General features: G+C 38.3%; 1 protein-coding gene across 1 annotated transcript in view; it reads right to left on the minus strand.

Annotated features, from left to right (window-relative positions):
* Positions 1-18247, minus strand: part of FIG4 (FIG4 homolog, SAC1 lipid phosphatase domain containing (S. cerevisiae)) — a 130090-nt gene that overhangs the window by 44819 nt on the left and 67024 nt on the right. Inside the window, exons 16-21 of the mRNA XM_006839936.1 lie at positions 15687-15825; positions 11102-11160; positions 9295-9442; positions 6476-6559; positions 3011-3206; positions 1644-1726 (exon numbers count right to left, since the gene is read on the minus strand). Coding sequence (XP_006839999.1) covers positions 1644-1726; positions 3011-3206; positions 6476-6559; positions 9295-9442; positions 11102-11160; positions 15687-15825 — 709 coding nt within the window. The remainder of the gene's footprint in view (positions 1-1643; positions 1727-3010; positions 3207-6475; positions 6560-9294; positions 9443-11101; positions 11161-15686; positions 15826-18247) is intronic.

Here is an 18247-nt window from a genome sequence, read left to right on the forward strand (position 1 = left end):
AGACTGTGGAACAGACCATCAATTACTCATATGCAAATTCAAACTGAAGCTGAAGAAAATGAAGGCAATTCCATGAGAGCCAAAATATGACCTTGACTATATATCACCTGAATTTAGAGATCATCTGAAGAACAGATTTGATACATTAGACACTAAAGACCGAAGACCAGAAGAGTTGTGGGATGCCATCAAGAACATCATACAGGAAGAAAGCAAAAAGTCATTAAGAAGACAAGAAAGAAGGAAAATATCAAAATGGATGTCAGAAAAGACACTGAAACTTGCTCTCCAGAGTAGAAATGCTAAAGCAAATGGAAATTCGGACTCAGAGACCCTATAAAGGGTATCCGAGATCAGCTGGTGGGTCTAAATCGCTGACCTTCTTGTTGTTATTAAGTGCCATCCAGTCAGTTCCGACTCACAGTGACCCTGTGTAGGATTTCTGAGGAGAAGCTGATGAGTTTGAACCGCCAACCTTACAGTTCAAACCAACTTTAAGGTTGAATGCTTATCCTACGGTGCCACACCAACCTTACAGTTATACTGATTTTGTCAAATTTTCTGTTTCAGTTACAATACTGAGGTAAGTAGCAAGAATTTTGCTGAGAATGAAGTAGTAATTAAAGGAAAAGAAGAAAAAATTTTAAAGGCTTCCACTCAGTTAATAATGTGTGTTAACTAATAATGTTGTAATTTAATTTAGAAAGAAGTTAAAAAACAATTTTGTTGTTAGTATCCATATAATCTAAGAAATATATTTAAGCAACTTACAACCATACTTATCACGTATTAATTACTCTATGATAAAAACTAATAGTAAACATTACCAGTGGTTCGGTATGGTCTGGTATGAAAGGAGGTCCCTGAGGGCCACTCACTGCACATAATGATTAAGTCCTCCGAACGTTTGTATGACACTGAGGGGCCATTTACCATGGTCTCATGAGACACATACACACAAAATTACAGAATTTCCTTTGGGTGAACGGAGCCCTAGTAGCACAGTGCTTAAACACTCAGATGCAAAACAAAACGTTGGCAGTTCAAACCCATCATATGCTCCACTGGAGAAAGATGTAGCGTTCTGCTTCCATAAAGACAACAACCTTGGAAACCCTCTGGGGTAGGTGCGCTCTAGCCTACAAGGTGGCTGTGAGTTGGCAGCAGTGGCTGGGCTTGGGAGGGTCTTTGGGTGGACCCCCCTTCATTCAGCTATATCTGCCTCTACCTTTCTGAATTGGCACCCCTTCTATCACTGCTTGCTGTTTCTTCTACAACCACTGCTCCTACTAGGATCTCGGAGCTATGACGAATGCACTGTCTTCACTCTTCACTCTCCCAGATTAATTTTATAAAAATATATCTTGTTCCTGAGGATTTGTTCATGCAGACATCACTGATTTTGTACTTCCGTTTGCACTAAAAATATATGCATCAAATATTCTTATCATTGGGGTGCAGTCTCTGGCCCTTTAACTCAGAATAGAAATCAGCGTTTTTCATATCTACTAGCGTGTTTCAAGCAGAATGCATTTCCTTCTGGAGTACTGACTATTCTCATTTTTTAAAAAGCTATATTAATATAAGTCATTGTAATAATAAATCTGCATTTCCCCTTTAATTTATACATAAAAGTGCCTTACCGTGAATAAATGGAGAGGTCATCTTCTGTGAGGCCATCTGAGAGGTTAATTCCATAAACCTCTTTCATGGGCTGGACCACATTCTGGGATTAAAAAAGAAACCAGGAAGAATTCTCAGTTAATAGCTAAAATATATTTATACGTGATTTCTATTTCCACTAAAAATAGCCTACTTCAAGGTTAAAAAAACCATTACAGGATTATTATTAGTTGCTTCTATATAGTGTAGGAGTTGACAACTTTTTTCTGTAAAAGGCCAGATAGCAAATATTCTAGGCTTTGGGGATAGTAACATCTGTGTTGCAATTACTTAGCTATGCTGTTATAGAGTAAAAGCAGTCATATACAATATATAAGCAAATACATATGACTGATTTCTGATAAGCACTGAACTGCTAACCAAAAGGCCAGCAGTTCAAATCCACCAGCTGCTCATGGCAACCCTAGACATGGTCACTATGCGTCAGAACCGACTCAATGGCACACACAACAGTAGACTGGATTTAGCCCAAGGTCATAGTTTGCTAGCTCCCAGTAAAATGGATTTAGGTGTTAAATTATAACATTTTAGTTGTTATGTTGTTATTGTTGTTAGTGCCTTTGAGTTGGCTCTGACTCATAGCAACCTTATGTAGGGTTTCCAAGGAGTAGCTGGTGGGTTTGAACCACCGACCTTGCTAATAGCAGTCCAGTGTTTATCCTACAGTGCTACATCTCTACTTTTAGATGATTTTTGGACTTCTCTATAAATCAAAATTTCCCAAGGCTAGCTTTGGTCTTTTGTTGTTTGCTTCCCTTTTGTTTTCCCTTAATGTATGAGTATGTCAAATTGAACAGGATGAACTTCCCACTGGGCCTATTCAACGACTCTGAGGCCAAATCCCCTGCATTCCTACACCATGTGAGCAAGGGAGTACATGAACACCACCTCCAAGAGGGACAAGATTCTCTTAGAAATTAATCACTATATATAAGAGCAAAATCCCAATTTAATTTCAAATTGAAACCCTTTTCAATAATGTCTGTCTAAATGTACCCATCCTATCCAGTGCCTCAAACTCCACACATCAAAATGTTGTGAGGCAGATAACATGGCATTTCTCCCTCTCAGTCTGACTGAAAATAGAATCTTTTTTTGTTTTAACTGTAACAATACATATGCAACAAAACATTTGCCATTTCAACCACTCTTAACTGGAAGATCCATCTCATACCAACCACACTCCCCAGGTTGAACAACCATTATCACTATCCACTTGCAAATCTTTTTATTCTTTAAACAGAATCTTCAAGATGATCTCCAGAGTGTCTTGTAGGCTGAACAAGCTCCGCACTTCCCCCTGCCTAGGCTCCAAACACACACACACCTCGGCAACTTTGGCACTATCTCCTGCGTCGGTCATCTTCACCGGGGTGGAGCGCTGAGACACTGACCCTTCATCTTCCCGGTCAGTCCCAGAATCATCCTCAGAGCTGCTGGAGACTGCCTCCTCGCTGGGGGGTGGGGGGGCGCTGGCGGCGGTCTTACGCTGTAATACGGTTTCTTCTCTGTTGCTTTTGTTTCTTTAAAAAGGTAAAACTGAATGTGACGTCACTTTAACTGAACCCTCAACACTCACTGTGTATTGCTCTGCCCAAAGACTTACTCTTAGTGAAGCAAAAGGGCATGACTGTGAGAACCTAATTTCTGGGTTCAAGTTGCACTGAAGGAAAAAGTTCAATACTCATATGTCACCATGTATGCTACTGACCCTAAGTGAATTTAAGCCCTGTTATGGAATCCTGGTGTGGCGCTCTAGGATAAGCACTGGACCGCAAGGTCATTTGAATAGCAAGGTCAGCAGTTCAAACTCACCAGCCATTCCTTGGAAACCCTATACAGAGTAGTTGTAAGTCGGAACCAACTCGACAACACTTAGCAACAAGGACAATGAATTCAGAAAATAAAAAGCATGTACTTGCAGAAAGCCTAAAAGTCTTCTTAACATTTGGCTACAGGGCCTTCTTTTGATGGATAAAATGAGTATTTTCAAAATTTATGGTACAGTAATAGAAAATCTGGAGTCCTGGTATGGCATTGTGGGATGTAACACTGGCTCTCAAGGTCAGAGGTGCAAACTCACCAGTTGATCCTTAAAACCCTACTATACAGGGTCACTGCGTCAAGTCGGTTCTGACCCATAATGACCCTGTACAAGGTTTCCAAACAGCAAACTGGTGAATTTGAACCGCCAATCTTGCAGTTCAAAACTGACTTTGCAGTCCAGTGCATTAATCCACAGCACCACACCAGGACTCCAACAATAGAAAATCTGTAAGTTTGAGATATTAGTAAAATTACTTATAACTTGTATGAGCTCCAAGAAAAGGTCAATAGCCAAAACCATACATACAAGTTGTTGTTGTCGTTGTTAAGTGCTGTTGAGTCAGTTCCTACTCATAGGGACCCTGGTTAGGGTTTCCGAGTAGTGGCTGGTTGAGTTTGAACTGCCAACCTTGTTGTCCAATGCTTGTCCTACAGCGCCACACCAGGACTCCATATATACAAGTGAGCTTCAAAAAGTTTGTGGAAAAAAAACATTATCTTTTCATTCCATTTTCCCACGAACTTTCTGAAGACCCCTTGCATTTCCATCTCTCCTGTGGTTTTTTAAGAATTAACTTAAAATTAACAAATAATAAAGTTGATTATTTGTACCAAAATAAAGAGCAAATGATGAATGCACACTAAATTTTAATTATGTTACTGGTAAATCACTCTATTTGTGAAAGATTCCCTATAATAGTAGAGTATAGATGGAAAAAGACAAAAAAATAAAATGCACTCATAAAAGTATTCACTTTTATTTTTGTGCCAAATTTGAGAATAATAAGAATATTGTTTCTTTAAAAAAAAAAAAATTTATTTTGTTGTTGCTGAATATATACCCAGCAGAACATCACACCAATCCAAAAATTTCTAGATGTACGACTCAGTGACTCTACTTACATTCTTCAGGTTTTACTACTATTCTCACTCTCCTTTGTTGAGTTGTTCCTCTCCTACTAACATAAACCCACTGCCCGCTAAGCTTCCTATCTCACCTGCCAAGTTGCTGTCCTCAATTCAATCCCACGTACAAAGTTCTCGAAAAGAGCATGATGCTCAAAGCCAACATTCCTTACTAATTCAGTTACACTGTTGTTCGGTTTCCGGATGTGGCTCTGTGGGTTAATGTTCTGGACTGCAAAGTTGGTTGGAACTACAAGGTCATATGCAGTTCAAGCTCATCATCTGCTCTTCGGAAACCCTGTAAGGGTCGCTATGGGTCAGAACCAACTCTGCAGTACTTAAGGACAACAACACCAATTGTTTGGTTTAAAGAAAACTTCAGGAGATATTTTTGGTTTAAGGCCTAAAGATTATGTAGGGACAATGGTTTTGGGGATTCATCCAGCCTCAATGGCACCAAAAAAATCTGGATTCCAGAGAATTTGAAATTCTATTCTGCACATACACACCATTTTAATCTTTAATCAAAATGTCCGATAATGATACCTGAGTACTATCCAGACAAAACTGTTTCTTAATTCAGGAAGTATTTTACTGTAATACTTGGGGATTTTGTGAAGAATGTTTACTATTTCACCTTTAAAAAAATTCTCTGTAAGGGGCTAAAAATGCCAAAAATTGTGAAATATTCTAGAAAAGAAAAATGGAATACTATTTGATCTTGCATTCGATGTTGTAGAAAACAAATGAGTTTCTGACCTTCAGTAACTCAAAATTGAAGTTGACAGCATTACTGTGTTATGCACTAATGTAGTTGGTCATTGACTTAATAGCTTTGGTAACCCTTGAATTCAAAACTTCATTTTTAAAGATTTTCCTTTTTAAAAATTCTTCTCAGCCCCTTATCTAGGGTTTAACATGCAGCTATCTGAAGAACACATATTTAAGCTACAGGCATGGTGTATCTGGAAAATATTAATATGAAGAGCTTCAAGAAGTTTGTGGGGAAATGGAATGAAAAGATAACAATTTTTTCCAACATCTTTGGAATCCACGCCCCCCCCACCCCTATATATATCCCATTATACAAGTGGCTAGAAGTCCATTGAAATTGCCTACATATTCCCAAATACAATTCGTATCTGTACTCTTACCAGGGTTTCTGGTTAGAATGTAGAACAAATCTTACTATCAGAATTAGGTGGTCAGTGGAGGTGAGAGATTCTTATGCTAAAACATGACATATTTCAGTCCAATATCTAAGCAGGAAGATGCAAACATGGTTTGTCTTCTTCCTCATATGACTGAATATAATTGCTGTCATACAATAGACAGTCTTAATAATACACAGAAATCTTTATCTGAGCATATTTGCTTTTATGGTTCTTTCCAACAAAACTAAATACACTGAATATAAGTTTTATTTAAGTATTTCACTTTACAGGAAATACAGGAAGCTGACTTATTTATATAACAAGATATATATTCTGCTACCTGCCTTCATGCCGTTATGTGCTATGAGGAGGCTTTACAAAGTTTGTGGAAATTCCATTATTTTTTATCCCAGTTTTCCATGAACTTTCTGAAGTTTTTCCCCTCATATTTGTTAATTTAAAATAACAAAGTGCAATGTGTTGGCGAAATTTTCACACATTCTACCTTCACTATTGAATACTACAGAAATTTCAGCACTAGACACAAACTACATGAATAAATACAGTAAGTAGAATATTCCCTAAATTATGTGACTTGATATTATTTGTTTCTGCTGGAAATTAATATTGCAAAGAATATTATTTTACATGAATCTTTAAAATCTTATTTTATATGCAAATCTTACCCCAATACTGATTTTCCAGTCTCATCAGGCTTACGTACAGTAAATGGACTTGGATCAATGCCAATGGTCTTAGGCATAAAGTCACTGGAGAAAGGGGAGAAAAAAACAAATTTCCATATGAATTATTGCCCATTCAGATGATGCTAATGTACATCTGACTGTACACCCTTAGAATACTTTTCCTTAACCCTAGGGGCTATATATACTCAGAGCCAAATATACGGGGGGTGCTTCAGATAATCAGGGCCATCAAACCCCATCAACTAACGTGCCAGCTAACTTCAGTGTCATCAGTCTTCACTGTGAATTCTCCATGTTGATGGAGCCCACTGGTGTTGAATTTAAGGTTCTATTTACTAGAAGTGTTGCTATCTGAATTTACTGCTAAGATGCATTCCATCTGGTTATATATCACAATTAGTTGTCAGATAAAAATTAAACTCATAAAAACCAATGGCAAAACACTAAGCTGTTCAGTTTTATAGAAAATGCTTTTAAGCTCTACCACCTAAAGAGTCTGGCATAATGTTCAAAAACACAGTGGTATGAACTGAAGTATCAATATCTACCTCATTATGCTGAGGTTCATTCATTAAGACATTGTTGGAACACCTCATGTAGAAACTGTTTTAATTTACCACTTACTGAGATAAGCCACAGCTACTTACTCATTATGCAAGGGTTCCTGGTGGTGCAGTGGGTTAGGCATTGGCCTGGCTGCTAACTACAAAGGAGAGTGGTTTAAACCTACCAGCCATTCTGAGGGAGAAAAGTAAAACTGTCAGCTCCTGTAAAGATTTACAGTCTTGGAAACACTACACAGGGTTCGCAATAGTGGGAATCAGAGTCCTAGTGTGGTGTTGCTGGATAAACATTGGATTGCTAACCACAAGGTTGGTGGTTCAAACCTACAAGCTGCTCATTGGAAACCCTATACAAGATCTCTATGAGTTGGAACCAACTTGACAACACTAAACAACATAGTTGGAAACAACTTGATGGCAGTGAGCTACCATACAATTAGTGCCAAAACCAGACTAAACTCCTAAATACATGACAAAAACATCAGTTCCATGATCTGATAAAGCAAGGAAGTTATTCCAAGTATGTAACACATTTTTCTAAGGAAAACGAAACAGTCTTGAGTCAAATTCAGAATGCCTATGTTAGCAGTTTGAAAAGATTTTAAAATTGTAATTGATTTTTCCTTCGTTCATTTTGAACACATATATCTATATATACAAGGAGCTCTGATAGTGTAGTGGTTTATGAATCGGGCTGCTAACCTCAAGGTCAGCAGTTCCGTAGGGAAAAGATGGGGCTTTCTGCTCCCCTAAAGATTGACAGCCTCGGAAACTCTGTATAGGGTTGCTATGAGTTGGTTCCAACTAATAGTGACTCTGCATAGGGTTTCCAAAGCTGTAAATCTTTAGGGAAGCAGAAAGCCTCATCTTTCTCCCATGAAACAGCTGGCAGTATACATGTAATATTCCATCCTTTGCTGAGTTGAAAAATTCTAGAAATGGCAAAGATTTTACAGTTAAAATCTAAGCTTTAACAAACTTAATTGAAAATCAGCCAAGTAAAAATTTCATACTTTTTATGATCATCTGAAACTGAGTCAAAATGAAGAGTGACTTCTAGAGAAACAAAACCACATAATTTGTTTCTATACTAAGTTTAAGTGTACGTGTGGAATCCTGGTGGCACTGCAGGATAAAGCACTGAAATGCAAGATTGGTTTGAACCACAAGGTTGGCAGTTCAAACTCACCGGTCACTCCTTGAAAACCCTATAAAGGGTCGCTATTTAACAACAACAATGTAACATATTAGAATAAAATGTACAACATAAAATATTGTTTTAATATAAAATCTAATAAAGAAAAATGATTTACTTGGCCCAATTTTCTCATTATGGTTCTATGATTTTTCCCTCAGAGGTCCCACCAAGTTCTAGAAGGGACACAGAAACAGGAAGTACATCCAAAGATGTCAATCAGCTTGGAAAGGGTCTGAAAATGTCACATGAATTATAGAGGAAGGAATGGAAGATACTTATCTTGAAAAAAATAATACTACTTACTCAATGTCCTGTGGTTAATAAAAATAGCAATATAAAACAGGCAGTTGGCATCAAGTTGATTCCAACTCATGGAGACCTCATATGTGTCAGAGGAGAACTATGATCGTGGGGTTTTCAATAACTGAATTGTTGGAAATAGACTGCCAGTACTTTCTTCTGAGGTGCCTCAGGGTAGACTTGAACATCCAACATTTCAGTTAGCAGCTGTGCACATTATTCATTTGCAACATCTATAGACTCGCATATAACAATAGCTAACACTGTGTTTACCTGTGCCAGGCATGGCATTAGGCATTTGGTATGTGTATGTGTATGCATGAATAAACACACATACACACATATCCTTATAAGAGATAAAGAAAATAAACCTCAAACGTTGGATAATATTCTCAAGGTTAGGAGTTGGCTGATGTAATATAGTCAGGCCTTTCTAGTACTAAGCCTGTGTCTTTCCCACTAATTCATGTTAGCTCTCAATTTCTAAGTTCAATTTTTCAAAATGAGTTTATTCCAAATGGCAAAGTTGGACCAAGGGAAGCAGACATGAACTCCAGTTATCTAGCAATAGACATTTTCACGGGCTGCCTCTTGAAGTGGTCAGCTCATGAGATGCTCCAACAGAGACTGAAAAACCACCTGACAGGACAGATCTCTGGTAAAGAAAGATGCATCCATATAAACTAGGGAGTCTATAGGTCCCAAATACTTACAGTATCAGAGTACTCATGACATACCGTGCTGAACTTGTCATCGCCAAGCAAAAGGTATCATCAAAACTACTCAATTCATATGGCCGGAAGAACTCATTATGGATATCAATCTCTTCTTCATGTTTGTGAAATTTCTTCACTATCAACTTCTTTAAGTTTGCAGCACAGATAACTAAGAGAGACGCTACCTGTTACTCTTCAACTCTTTAAATTACATGCAGCAAACATTTATGTAATACCACTCTGGTAAGCTCTATGGAGCACACAGTACTGAACGCGGCTCAGCCCCTGTCTCTGTTGCATACACACTTGGAAAGATAAGATACATGTACAACACAAAGCTGAGAGTGACAAGCTTGAATGAGGCATGAGACCTCTGAAACCCAGGGTGCGGTGGGGAGGTTATTTTATTTATTTATTTTGGACTGTTTTTTTGTAGTTTCAGTGAAGTTTTACAGAGCAAATTAGTTTCCCATTCAACAATTCATACACATTTTGTTTCATGACATTGGTTGCAATCACCTCAATGTCAAAACACTCTTTCAATTTCCCTTCTGGGGTTCTGGTTTCCAGTCATCCTTCCTTCCTGCTCCCTTCTGTATTCTGAGCTTTGTTTTAGGGTGAACAATGCCAGTTTGGTCTCATATGTTTGATGTTCTGAGGAGCATGTTCCAGCCTGCTGTTACTGCTTACTTTTATAAGACTGTCTATTGTTTTGCTGAAACTCGAGCCCCAGGCATGGGTTCTATACTAGGCTTGAAGGATATCTAAGGACCACAGCCTCAAAGGTTCCATCAGTCTCTATTAGACCAATAAACTGGTCTTCATGATTTTGAATTTTTTCTACCTTCCCCCCACCTGCCACCCAGAAAGGTTATTTTAGAAGTCAAATTACTGAGCTCCTTAAATTTCTTTTTGCTCTTAGATAAATACCTTCTGCCTTACAGATAAAAATCATGCAGTAATTTTATTAAGCTTTTCTGTATGTAGTATTTCAAATTTTGTTAATGCCCAGTGTTAGATTGTTTTCTTTTTCTTGCTCCCAGAAAAACCAAATCTTCTTAGCAATGTGGACTATGATTGTGCTCAGAGTTTCAAAGTCATGAATCCTCTTCTAAAATGAATTCATCATTCATTAAGAATTAAAAACCATTTATAATCTTCTTTTCATGACCTTCATCATGCAAAGCTTGGGGAGTAAGACCATGGCTACTTACAGCCTATGGTCAAGGGAATCAGTAATAGAGGCAGGGTAAACTGGCTCGATTTAAAATGGGGCAATTCTTAAATTTGAAAACATTGTTCTAGTATATTGCACATTTGCAGATATTCCTTCAATATAAAAATTTCCTGTTTTCAGATAAACAAAATTTAATTAAACTTTAGCGACCAAAATATATGTGCATACAAACATCTTTACCCCTTTTTTTCACTGATTGGACATATGGGGGCGGGGATTACTTCTCTCTGGGAATGGGCCTTTATTTCCTCCCCATTCCTGAAAAAGATCTAAAGCTATAATCAGCATTAAGCTCTTTTACAATGGTGAAGGAATATATAATTCTTCATCCATTAAATATATGCGGGACATGCCAAATAACTGTTAAGACAGAACACAATGCATTAGCCTGGTCAGATAAAAGAACTACAACATAATGTCTGCATTTATGAAGCTGTTTAAGTGACGGTACAACTTTCTATCTATCAAAACAGCAGTAAGAACACTGAGCGTATAAAACATTATATGTAAAGGATTTAATGTTTCAAGTTTATTTAGGTATAATTCCAAAACATGCTATAGCAAAAACGCAAAGTGAAACAGTGTACCTACCTTCATCATAGGGCAATGGTAAATGTTTTATTATCTCTGGTGTCCACCAATGAGTATAACTATTAAGAAAAAAGGGTAAGATGAGCTGAATGTAAATGTTGGTTTTCTACAGTTCATTGCAGCATAAACAGTTAATTTTGGCTACTCCAATACTAGCCAAAAGGTTGGTGATTCAAACCCACCCAGAGGCACCTTGGAGACAGGCCTGGTCAAGTACTTCTGAAAGGTACAGACCTGAAAACTGTAAAGGACAAGTCTATTCTGCACACATTGGATTGTCAGGAGCTGGAACCAATTAGAAGGCAACTAACAGTAACAACTAACAATGACATGTTGTAGCTGTTAAGTGCCATCATGTCAGTTCCGACTCATAGTGACCCTGTCTAGGGTTTCCAAGGAGTGGCTGGTGGGTTTGAACACCTGACATTATGGCTAGCAGTCCAATGCTTATCCTACAGCTCACCTAGTAAGATAAAAACAAAACAAAACAAAACCTACTGCCATTGAGTTGATTCCAAACCATAGCAACCCTATATAAGGTTTCTGAAACTATAAATCTTTATGGGAGCCACTTGTGGATTTGAACTGTCAACCTTTTGTTTAGCAGCCAAAAGCCTAACCTACAGTGCCACGAGGGTTCCTTTGAAAGTAAGATGTTATTGTTGTTAAGTGCTGTCAAGTTGGTGTTGACTCATAGTAACCCTGTATAGGATTTCCAAGGAGTGGCTACAGGGTTTGAAACAGCAACCCTGTGGTTAACATTCCAGTGCTTATCTTAAAGAACCACACCAGGACCCCCTATAGTAAGATATCGTCTCCTATTTTAAAGTTGTTTTTTTTTTTTTCTTTTTAAAATGTGTTTGTGAGCAGCTTTTGGCACAGAGCAGGTCTTGGGCTTGTTAGTCTGTTTCCCCATCCCTCTCTTGTTTCAGTTACATCACAGGTCTACAAGAATGCCATGAACATGCATCTCAGGGTCCCAGTAATTCTGACATTACTTAGGCTGTACTAGCCCAGGCCATCACAAGCTGCTGTTCACTTGTCTCTAGACAGTGAGTCTGCAGTTATGACGCCACCAGGTGGGCCAAGTCCTTGTTGTGGCTGTTGTGCTGTTGTGTGGCAGCAAGTCGATTCCAACTCATTGCGACCCTACAGGGCAGAGTAGAACTGCCCCATTGGGTTTCCATGGCTGGGATCATTACAGAAACAAACTGTCGCATCTTTCACCCATGGAGCAGCTGGTGGGTTCAAACCACTGCCTATGGTCAGTGGCTGAGCGTAAAACCAGTGAATCACCAGGGCTCTTTAAGAAACAGTATAAACCAAAAGCCCACTGCCATCTACTCGATTCCAATGCATAGCCACCCTATGTTGTTGTTAAGTACTGCCATGTCAGTTAAACCATAGTGACCCTGTAGAGGGTTCCCAAGGAGCAGCTGGTGAGCTTGAACCACCAACCTTGCAGTTCTAACTACTCTGCACTCTAGTGCATTAACCCACAGCACCACACCAGGACTCCATTAACAACACTTTAGGACAGAGTCAAACTGCTCCTTTGGTTTTCTGAGCCGGTATATCTTTTGGGAAGCAGACAGCCTTATCTTTCTACTGAGGAGTGGCTGGTGGGTTTGAACTGCGGTCAGCAGCCCAGTGGCTATAGTTCTTGCTACATTTTAACTGTAAATACCCACTTGATTACAGAAATCAGAGTAAAAGTAGGGAATTTCAATTTCATCTGCATTTCTGCTAAAAGATTAATCAGCTAGGAGCAGAAAATCTGCAAGGATGGTGACCTGGCTTCTCTCTGAACACTAAATTGACTTCTAAATCAAATTCTGATGAAATGGAAATTAAGAAAAACTACTCATGGGGGCTAGTAAGGGAAATGATGAGCACAGTGTATCAAATTAAAAAAAAAAAAATTCCAAAGATTCAGAAAAAAGAGCCTATGGCCAAAACTGCTATAAAGAGAACTTAAATTGAATGAAAGTCTTTCTAGAAATAAAATGCTGATATTACATTTGAATAATTGCAATTATGAAGAAACAAGGGAGTATTTAATGAAACTAACAACATAGGGCACTTTCCAAGGAGCTTGGACTTAGAAAGCCTCTGTGCTAGACACAGTAAGCAGGATATGTAACCAAGGACAATGGAAAAGGAACCTGGGATCTAAGGCATTGTAAGGGCGAGAGTGCCATGGTAACAGGAGACGATCCTAATATTCTGCACTAGATTAAAGTTATGTTAGAGCAGTGCTCCTCTAAGTCCGGTGCATCACCGAATCACCTGGGGAGCCTGTTAAAAGGCAGGTTCTGAAACATGCATGGGGACTTGAGATTTTGCCTTTATGACAAGCTTCCAGATGGTGCCAAAGTATGAAAAGATCAGATATGAGAGAAGTCTGCTGCTGGTGGCAAATTCGCTCTGTCATTTGGCTTTTACTAAGTACCTACTGTGAGTCAGACACTGCTCTAGGTGCTAGAAATGCTGTGTTGAACATAAGACTAGTGAAAGTAGAGCTACTTTATTGTGCTATTGCGTCTATATTCACCAGTCATGACAAGATTCATACTGCCAAGAGGAAATATACAAGGTAAGCGGAACCACAGCCCAAGAAGCAGATGGAAGCCACAGAGCCACTTTAAAAGCACTCAAGAAGCTGTCTAACAGATACTACTACTGTCTACCTATTAAAATCAAGACATAACACGGATTAGCCACCCATAGTGTCTCATTCAAGTGGAATGGTGCAGTTGAAATCGAGAGTCTTTTAAAGAATAGTGGGGAATGAACTTACACTGGAAATGGGTAGACGCAGACTTGAGTCTCTAAAGTAAGAGGGAGATAGATTCCAGAAACTATACTTCAATGAGCATGATGTCAAGCCCAGCAAGATAACAAAATCAAGTACTAGACAGCAATGTGTTGTGATGTAGTGACATGTGAATTCTAGGAATTCACACATATTCACCAGAACAAGCCACACCACGCTGATCACATTTTCTTTTGTGTAGGCGAATCAGACTGACAAACTGAGGTAACAAAAGAGACAAGGGTATTTGTTTAAGAGGTATGTGCGTATGTTAGCCCATATTTATTTAAGTGTGCATGGCTTAAAGTACTATATTGTGAACTTAAAATCCATTGAACTGATTTAAACTCATAGCAAACCCATGTGTGTCAACACAGAACTATGCTCTGCTGGGCTCTCAACAGCTGATTTTCAGAAACGGGTTGCCAGGACTTTCTTCCAAGGTGCCTATGGGTAAAAATCCTGATACTGAGTTCACTGGTTGTTCATTTCTGAACAATCAGACATTGAAAACCTTATGGAGCACAGTTCTACTTTGACACACATGAAGTCAACATGTGTTAAAGTTAACTTGATAGCAACTGGTTTTTGGTCTAACCTTGAAGGAAAGTCAAAAAGGTATCAACTAGTATATGAAGAATTTCCTAGAGAGTATTGTTGGTGTGGCTCTGTAGGATAAGCACTGGACTACAAGATCGGTTTGAATCACAAGGTCAGTGGTTCAAACTCACCAGCCACTCCTTGGAAACCCTATACAGGGTTTCTGTGTCAGAACTGTCTTTACAGCACTTAACAATAACAACACTGCTTATGCCTAACTTGTTTAGGAAAAAGAAGTAAACACCACAGCGTATGTGTTTTAACTAAGAATGCATATTTAGAATATGGAAAAAAAAAGAAGAAAAAATCTTGTATTAGTGATTTGAGACTGGGCTATACTTCCCTCTCCCTGCCCCACCCTAATATTATGCTGAAGAAACTGAGGCGATTTAGCTTGAAGAAAGATATTTTGAGAAGGCATGAAGTTGTCTTCAAATGTTCAAAAGACTGCCAATTGCATGAGGAAATAATGTTATTAAAGTCTCAGGGGGCTGAACTAGGATTAGTGGCTAATTTACAGAGAAACACATCTCAACACAATAGGAGAAAGAATTGTGTTAGTGAACTGTCCACTAACAACAGTCTCCTTAACCACGCACTTCCCAGTTGAGAAACCAGGACTTGCCAAGCAAGGGCCACATGCCCTCTACCTGGAACAGAGGAACTCTTGTATCAGGCAGAGAGCAGGGCCAGTAAACCTCCCAATTGTAAGTGTCAATAAAATAATTAATGCTTAATATCTAAAATCATCTTGGTGACACTGTAAACACTGGTGCTGTGGATTAATGCACCAGACTGCAAAGCCATTTGAACTGCAAGGTCGGTGGTTCAAACTCACCAGCTACTCCTTAGAAACCATATACAGGGTCACTATGGGTTGGAACCAACTCGACAGCACTTCACAACACAACAACATAACTTATTTTTAATAATGATGTTCTGTACTTAACATCTTAGGTAAAATTAAAAACTCTTAGGTAATCAATAAATAAAAATGGTTACTAGCCACAGTTTCCCAAACCTATAATCAGTATATCAACAATAGTAAACTCTCCATGGCAAATGTATGGGAAAATTGACTTTTATCTAATGATTATTTTTCAAAAGGAAAAGTGTCTCATATTCAAACATTAAATCTGAGTTTAAATGATAGACTAGAATTAAAAATACCTTCTTCTTGTGGGTAAAAGTCCCATCGTATTTTTGTGATGCAAATAAAAATCTGTGGGGAGTTCCCAGAGATGAGGTTTTCCTTCAGTGGGATGGAAAACACGCAGGAAGAGATTAATGGAGTCTTGTCTATCAGCATCTAAAAAGCAAAAATAGGTATTTCAGGAAATCCATTAAGAACATATACAACTCAAAAGAACACTTTCACAGGAGGCGTGCGGTACAACGATACATTCATAGAACTTGTCTCTAAAAATAATAGCATTTATGCTTCAAAAGTCATGCACAAAACAGACACTCTACAACAGCCACCAAAGTCTTAAACAGAATTAAAATCTTGTTTCAGAATGTTTACGTTTTGGCCATGTTGTTGTTGTTGTTGTTAAGTGCAGTTAAGTCAGTTCTGACCAATAGCGACCCTATATAGGGTTTCCTAGGAGCAGCTGGTAAGCTTGAACAGCCGATCTTGCAGTTCAAAGTGATTTTGCAGTCCAGCACATTAACCTACAGCACCACACAAGGACTCCAATGCTCTCAAAATATAGAAGATGGAACACAAAAAGCTTCATGAATGTTATTGAGACAGCCTCTTTGAAAATCTTAAAGAACTTCCATAAAACCTTAGAGATTTGTTTTAATTTAAAATTGAAGTACTTTCTCACTCTTTGTTCATTTATTTGAAATGACTACTTTATGGCAAAGATAAGCACAGACTTCACAGACAAATCAAATGATCCAATTCCTATCCCAATTTTGTTAATCAGCCTTGAAAAGTCATTGCATAGTTTTCTACTTTTAACCCTGGAAAAGATTGTGTTCTTGAGCACTAATAATGTTTACAGCATTCTCTGTCCCCCTCAGTTGTGAGGCTGACCTATTCTCCTTTTGTGTTTAATAAAGAAGGCAGTGGGAGCTCATGCGTAAAAGTCATTCTAACTATTCAACTACTCCAAAATTGTCTTTCCTAACTGTACTACAAACTAATAAAACTGAGTCTGTTTCTTTTATCTCCTCTTCCGTTTCTTAATTATGTTTTGGCAAAAAATGGTACCAAGCACTGAAGTGGTCTCATGGACCACCATTCCCCTTCTTATACACTCTCCCCCCTAGTGCTTCATTCTTCCCCCTCATTTCCTCTGTCCATTCAGGTCTCAGAGTTCTACATATTCAAACTGGGGACCAACATCTACAATACAAGTAATAACCTCGTTCTGAAAATGAGTTATCAGGTGGACAAGAGAACACAGTAGAAAAGGACTGCTTTTGGAACACGATAACATCATCATAAAATCCATTTTCTTTCAACAGCCATAGTGAACACAGGTAGCTCTGAAATTAGGAACATTGTCCTCATTGGGTTATTTGGTCATTTTGACAAGAGAAAATAAATGATATAGTACATTAACCCGATATTCCAGTTAGTAGTATTTTGACAGGAAATGTTCCATTAAAATAACACTTATCTTTCAGTCTACAAGGAACATATTAAAGGAATGTGTTCATATGCTGACTATATTTAGGGTCTTTTGATATTTTTTTTACCATTTGTTATGAGAAAACAGTAATTATTAAATGATGGAGATATTACTGTCCCAATTTGCACCTTCTTTATAAAGTACAAAAGTAAACATACTACTCTTATACTCATTATATTCTATATGCGTCTGTCATTACCATAATGAAACTTGACAAGGGCTTTTGAGTCTATTACAATTTACAGCAAGTCTGTATAGGGTTTCCAAGGAGCTGCTGGTGGACTCGAACCGCCAACCTTAAATAGGGTTAGCAGCCCAGTGCTTATCCTACAGAGCCACACCAGGACTCCTCACTTTAGTATCTCAAAATATCTTAAATATCATCTAGAGAAGCTTTCCATTTTCAGTCACGTTTTTGAGTTCCTCTCATTGTTTAAAGTCAGTACAGGCAATTCCTGGGTTATGAACCAGATTTGTTTTTAGGTCAGTAAGGTGCATATGGTTCTTATTTAGCCTTACTTTAGTGCAAGAAAAGGCTCAAAACCTTTTCAATGATTTAAAAACTACACAAGTAGCAAGTGTAGGTAATTGTGATGAATTTGTTGTGAGTAGGAGTTGGTTCAATCATTTCAAAGTGAAAGCATACTTATATATCGCTGTAGGATCAGCACTGTACTGCTAACCACAAGGTTTGTGGTTCAAACCCACCATCTGCTACTTGGAAACCCAATAGAGGGTCACTATGAGTCAGAACTGACTGGACAAAACTTAACAACAACAAAGGGCAATTATGAACTGTCCATGAACCAGACATTCATAACCAAACAACTTATTGTAGTGGTGATGGTGGTAGTACTTATTGTAGTGAGTGGGTTCCAACTCATAGTGATTCTGTTATAGGGTTTCCAAGATTGTACATTTATATGGGAACTTGTTGTTGTTGTTAAATACTGTGTAGTCTGTTCCAACTCATAGCAATCCTGTGTAGGGTTTCCAAGGCTATAAATCTAATTGGGAGCTTGTTGTTGTTAAGTGCCATGAAATTGGTTCCAACTCATAGCAATCCTGTATCGGGTTTCCAAGGCT

The sequence above is a fragment of the Chrysochloris asiatica genome, unplaced genomic scaffold (genome assembly GCF_000296735.1).
Source record: "Chrysochloris asiatica unplaced genomic scaffold, ChrAsi1.0 scaffold00027, whole genome shotgun sequence".
NCBI lineage: Eukaryota > Metazoa > Chordata > Mammalia > Afrosoricida > Chrysochloridae > Chrysochloris > Chrysochloris asiatica.